Consider the following 6000-nt stretch of genomic DNA (forward strand, 5'->3'; position numbering starts at 1 on the left):
CATGAATCATAGACTGTAAATAGCAGCCGAGCAACCAACCTACACAACATCAAGGATTACTTGGAAGTTTCTGCCCAGTTCAAGAGGATCTCAATTCTTCAATCCTATAGATATTTTTTTACAGAGGAGGCTGCTATGGGTGATCCAGTTCAGCTAAGGCAACAAGTGGGTTTGCCTCAAAAGGCATTTAGAAACTGCAGCTGGTATGAAATGCAGCAGCAGCCTCCACTGGCATTGGAGGCCATAACCGTATTACTCCTATGCTGCAGAACTTGCCTTAGTTGCCAAGATGGATGCAGTTTAAAGTTCTGTTTTTAACTTACAAATCTTTACATAGCTTGGATGCCAGGTATCTGCAAGAAAGCCTTCTTCAACCCAAACCAGTGGTGGGTTCCAGATCCCGTTCCAACCGGTACGGTGCATGCATTGTAACTGCAAATGAAGCTTCCGCAAACCTTCGTGACGCTCCAGCTGCTTGGCGGAGGGTCGCGCAGGGGCTGTACGCGCCATGCGCATGCATGCAAAGCGCCAAAAGCTTTAAAACACGGTAAGCAGCTCGGGGGGGGGGGCGATATGTGCATACCGGAGCCTGCCTGGAGCAGGGTGGTGGCTCCCTCTCTCTGGAATATCACCCCTCCAGAAATCAGACTGGGCCCTATTCTAACACTCTTTCAGAAGGCTCTGAAGACATGATTCTGCCAGGGGACCTGGGGAACCCAAAGTGGGATGGAGCCCATTAAATGGCTGGTATCAGAGATGGATTCCTACTGGTTTGGACTGGATCGGCCAAACCAGTAGTGGTTTGGCAGCCTGGGTCACAGGAACCAGCAGTGACCCAGGCCTGCCACGCCCCCAAACCGGTTCTCTTACGAGGCCGCCATCTTGATTTTCGGTTTTGGCATTAGCAGAACAATTGTAATTGCACAAATTTAATTTTTTTTAAAATGTTTTGCACATGCACAGATCTTTTTTTATGTAGACACGCACACCAAACCAGCAGTAATGCTGGAAGCAACCCCCCCCCCCCCCGGCTGTTATGGATGTATGTTGTTGTCGGGGTGAGGAGGTGGGAGGTTATTATTTTATTTTTTATTTTATTTTTTTTATATTGTGTTTTTATGCCCCGTAAGTCGCTTTGTCACCATGTGCGAGTTGGAGGCAATATACATTTTCTAAATAAAATAAAACTAAAAATTGTTATTCTTCTCCCGCAATTAGGACTAAGGTGAGAAGGAGACGCTTCTTTGTCACAGCCCTCCAGACTCTGTAATTGCTGATTAGTACAGCTCAGTCCAGGGACGTGGTGGCTAAGACGCTGAGCTTGTCAATCAGAAAGGTCGGCAGTTCAATGGTTCGAATTCCTAGTGCCGCGTAACAGAGTGAGCTCCTGTTACTTGTCCCAGATTCTGCCAACCTAGCAGTTCGAAAGCATGTAAAAATGCAAGTATAAAAATAGGGGCCACCTTTGGTGGGAAGGTAACAGCGTTCCGCGCGCCTTCGGCGTTTAGTCATGCAGGCCACATGACCATGGAGACATCTTCAGACAGCGCTGGCTCTTCGGCTTTGAAATGGAGATAAGCACCTCCCCCTAGATTCAGGAACGACTAGCACAGTGATGGCGAACCTATGGCACACACACCCGAGGCCCTCCGGAGGCTTCATGAGCTTCCCTGACCCCTTTGGAGCGCTCAAAACGACCCTCCGAGCAAATTGGAAGTGACTTCCTGTTTGCTCGGAGGATCGTTTTGAGCGCTCCAAAGGCGTAAGGGAAGCCTCCAGACGGTCCCTGAAGCCTTCGGAGCGCTCAAAACGATCCTCCGAGCAAACAGGAAGTCACTTCCAGTTTGCTCGGAGGATCGTTTTGAGCACTCCGAAGGCGTCAGGGAAGCCTTTGGACGATCCCTGAAGCCTTCGGAGCGCTGAAAACGATCCTCCGAGTAAACCGGAAGTGACTTCGTTTTGCTCGGAGGGTCGTTTTGAGCACTCCGAAGGCTTCAGGGACTGTCCTGAGGCTTCCCTGACGCCTCCAGAGGGTGTCCGGGGGGGCGGGGGAGGCTGTTTTCGCCCTCCCCAGGCTCCTATAAAGCCTCGAGCCTGGGGAGGGCGAAAAAAGCATGTAAAAATGGGGGGGGAGCACCTGTAGTGCACGCATATGCACTGGGGGGTCGCCCATCACATTATGGGTGCGGCACGCCCGCACACAACCCGCCTGCGCTCCCTCACTTATGGCACGCGAGCCAAAAAAGGTTCGCCATCGCTGGACTAGCACATATGTGCGTGGGGAACCTTTACCTTTATCTTACAGTTCACTCCAGTTCTTTCAGGATCTGGGAAACAGAACTCTTTGGGAAGATTGCTTCAGCTAGTGAAGATTGCAGGTTAGGAATGTTCCAATTGAAATACAGGTAGTCCTCGACTTTACAACTGTCCATTTAGTGACCATTCAAAGTTATAACAGCACTGAAAAAAGTGACTTTTGTTTTTCACACTTGTAGCATTTCATGGGCATGTTATATAAATCCAGACGCTTAACAACTGATTCCTATTTAAGACCATTACAGTGTCCCAAGGTCGTCTGATCCAATTTTGCAACCTTCTGACAAGCAATGGCAATGGGGAAACCAGGTTCATTTAACAACCGTGTTACTAACTTACGGTAACAACTGCAATGATTCACTTATCAACTGTGGCAAAAAAAGTCATAAAATGAGGCAAAGCTCACTCAAATGTTTCCCTTAGCAACAGAAATTCTGGGCTCAATTATGGTCGTAAGTCAAGGACTAGCCATCTTTAAATTTTTACTACCGTTTTTATTATTACTATTTTATTATACGACAGATGTTTTTGTAAACCATTGGCAGTCATGATTGTGGTGGTTTAAAAGATCAAGATGCATGAACCCAAGGCAAACTCTGGCTTGGGAATGTAAGAATAAACCATGATTGATTAAGAACAAAAAACTCTCACCTTTTCAAAACGTATGCCTAAAAATTGGACAGACTCCTTCCGTCTCACCATTAGTTTTTCTCATTGAAAAAGACCGAGCTTATATCTACTGGTCTCAGGTATCATTCCCACACATATCCATTCCTATAATATACATAAGACTCTGGCAGGCACTGCAAGTCAGCTGGCAAAAATACCTCTTTCACAAGAGTCTTTCTGAAACAGTCCAAGGTCCCAGCATAAAGAGGAGGCTCTCCCGACAAAGGCTTCGGCTGAGTCTGTAGCCTGACCTACAAAATATAAGGAACATGGAAGGAAGACCAAAGATGTGCTTGCGTTACTTAATCCATTTATGAGGTGAAAATATCCATCCACATCTGATTTAATCACCCCATTCCTCTTCTTTTCCAAAGGAGTCCGAAAACAGTCTTATAATGAGACAAACAGTCCAGGAGTGGGCTGCTGGGGGTTCGCAGGGGTTCGGGAGAACCTCTAGCTAAGATTCTGTGCAGTTCGGAGAACCCCCAAACACCCTGGCTGGCCCTGCCCACCCCTCCCCTCCTCGGAGTCCCATGCGGCCCATTTTGGATGCAGGTAAGTGCAGGGAGCGCGTCGAGGCTCAGGGAGGGCAAAAATGGGCCTACCGGAAGTTCAGAAAGGCCGGAAAGGGGCCCATTTCTGGCCTCCAGAGCCTGGAGAGGCTGTCTTGCCCTCCCAGAGGCTCAAGGGAAGCCTCTGGATCCCTCCCTTACCACCCACCACCACTGCCATGGTGCAGGAGGCAGACTAGGCCAGATTTCTGTGTCAGATTTCTCTGCTTTTATTTCTGCTTTTTTTTTAAAACCAACATCACCTTTTACCTTTTTATTTAGTTCATGTCTCACTTTTCTATTCTGGCAAATGCTCAAGGATGATCCTCCCCGGGTTTAATCCTGTTTAATTCTCAGAGCCTGCCTCAACAAGTCCCTGCAGTTCTCTTGGCAAGGTTTTTAGAAGTGGTTTGCCATTGCTTGCTTCCTAGGGCTGAGAGGGAAGGACTGGCCCAAGGCCACCCAGCTGGCTTCATGCCCAAGGTGAGAATAGAACTCACAAGTCTTCTGGTTTCTAGTTGATGCTTTAATCCAGCACAACAAACTGGCTCTCTCTCAGAAGATTACAACATTAAAAAATTAATAATCAACAGGAGACAATGTCTTACATGCCAGAAGGCAAAAGGGCGTCTCCTGGAGATCTTATCAGTTCAGCAGGCCTCTAAGGATAAAGGTGGTCCCTTAGATAGCAGGACCCACAGCTGTCTGAGGCTTTAAAAGTGAACTGCAACATCTCCAATTATGCCCTGTAAACCATTGTACCCAGTAATTGTTTCTGACCTAGAGCAGGGGTGTCAAACTCGCGATGTCACCTTGTTGTCACGTGACGTATCACAACTTTTTCCCCTTTGCTAAACCTGGGGGAGGGGGGTGGGCATGACGCATCCAGCCTGCGAGTTTCATACCCATAACCTAAAGACTCTGTTGTGTGCATTATGCCAGCAATTGAATGGACATGCCCATCATGAAACTGAAATAGCTATTCTGTAGCTCAGTATCAGTGTCAAAGTGAGCTTGTCAATCAGAAGGTTGGCAGTTCAGCAGTTCGAATCCCTAGTGCCGCATAACAGAGTGAGCTCCCATCATTTGTCCCAACTTCTGCCAACCTAGCAGTTCAAAAGCACGTAAAAATGCAAGTAGAAAAAATAGGGACCACCTTTGGTGGGAAGGTAACAGCGTTCCGTGCACCTTTGGCGTTTAGTCATGCTGGCCACAGGACCATGGAGACATCTTTGGATAGCGCTGGTTCTTTGGCTTTGAAACGGAGATGAGCACTGCCCCTAGAGTCGGGAACGACTAAGCATATATGTGCAAGGGGAACCTTTACCTTTAGCTCAGTGTGTTTGTGATCACAACCAGAGTAGTTCGGTTCTGATTCATCGTATTGGTCCAATCCAAGCAATTACATTCGTTCAACAAACTACAGCTCACTGTACCATACGTTAGCTTGTTACATGTACACAGGATTACAAAGAAGAGTAATGATCCAAGGGTCCAAAGCCAGTGTACTAAATAAAGCTTAAATTTAGATTGGGGAAAAAATATCCTTAGCTACCGAAATTAAGAGTGCCTTAGGGCCATCACCCAAACCTACATCCTTCCACCAACCACACAAGTTGTTGCTTTAGAAAAAAAACTGGGAGAATGAAATACCACTGTATACATATATCTTGAAATCTTGTAAGAAGGATGGATTATAAATCTGGCATGTAAATAAACACTTAAAAAAAAACTCTGCTCTTTCACATGTTTAAAGTGGTGTGAAGTCTGTCCCTGCTCAGGAGGAGAGTGTGCTAATTCTTTTTCCATAAGAAAAATAATTCTGAGACTCCTTCGACAAAGTGCATTCTGGGAATGGTAGTTCGTTGACCTTTGTTTTAAAATATTGCCTCTCTTCCCCACTCGCGCAGTGTCTATCGGGGGTTGTAGTCCTTCCTCCCCCCCCCCCCTCACCTTGATAGTATCCAGTGGGTGTCCCACGAAGACCAAGCAGACGCCTCCGAAGCCACCCGCGAAGAAGTTTTTTACGGGGCTGATAGGTGCCTGACGGGACTTAGATTCTTCCGCCATGGCTGCTTCGGAAGCGAGATCGCTCAACGCAACTCTCCCAGCTTTTAGCTTCGCCTCTCGAGGCAACCTTTACCCTGCTTTTCCTTCCCCAACCAGGCGGGGAAAAAAGTAGGCGCTCCGAGATGCCTAGAGAGGCTGCTATTGTTCCTGCTTCCGCCACCCGTGATCTCTACCTATCCTGGAGAGAGTTATTATATTAGCAAGCTGTTCCATAAGAAGTCGCTGGTGTTTTTTCAGTTTCTAATGTTCCCTGTTAAATATATGCATCTTTCTTCAGAAGTTAGTGCCAAATCTTTGTCTCAGCCTTACTCCCTTTGCATACAAAAATCACACAATGAGATAGGGGCTTATATTGCATAAAGCTGATAAGCGGCTTTATTTTATTTATTTAGTT

The 6000-nt window shown here is 46.9% G+C and overlaps 1 protein-coding gene across 1 annotated transcript in view; it reads right to left on the reverse strand.

The window, feature by feature from the left end:
• The window catches only part of SLC25A20 (solute carrier family 25 member 20), a 33112-nt gene extending 27390 nt beyond the window's left edge, over nt 1-5722 (reverse strand). Inside the window, exons 1-2 of the mRNA XM_081935855.1 lie at nt 5490-5722; nt 3144-3236 (exon numbers count right to left, since the gene is read on the reverse strand). Of these exons, the coding sequence (XP_081791981.1) occupies nt 3144-3236; nt 5490-5606 (210 nt within the window). The 5' untranslated portion in view covers nt 5607-5722. The remainder of the gene's footprint in view (nt 1-3143; nt 3237-5489) is intronic.
• Between the last annotated feature and the right edge of the window lie 278 nt (nt 5723-6000).

This window comes from Natrix helvetica, assembly GCF_964273705.1.
Source record: "Natrix helvetica genome assembly, chromosome: 1".
Taxonomy (NCBI): domain Eukaryota; kingdom Metazoa; phylum Chordata; class Lepidosauria; order Squamata; family Natricidae; genus Natrix; species Natrix helvetica.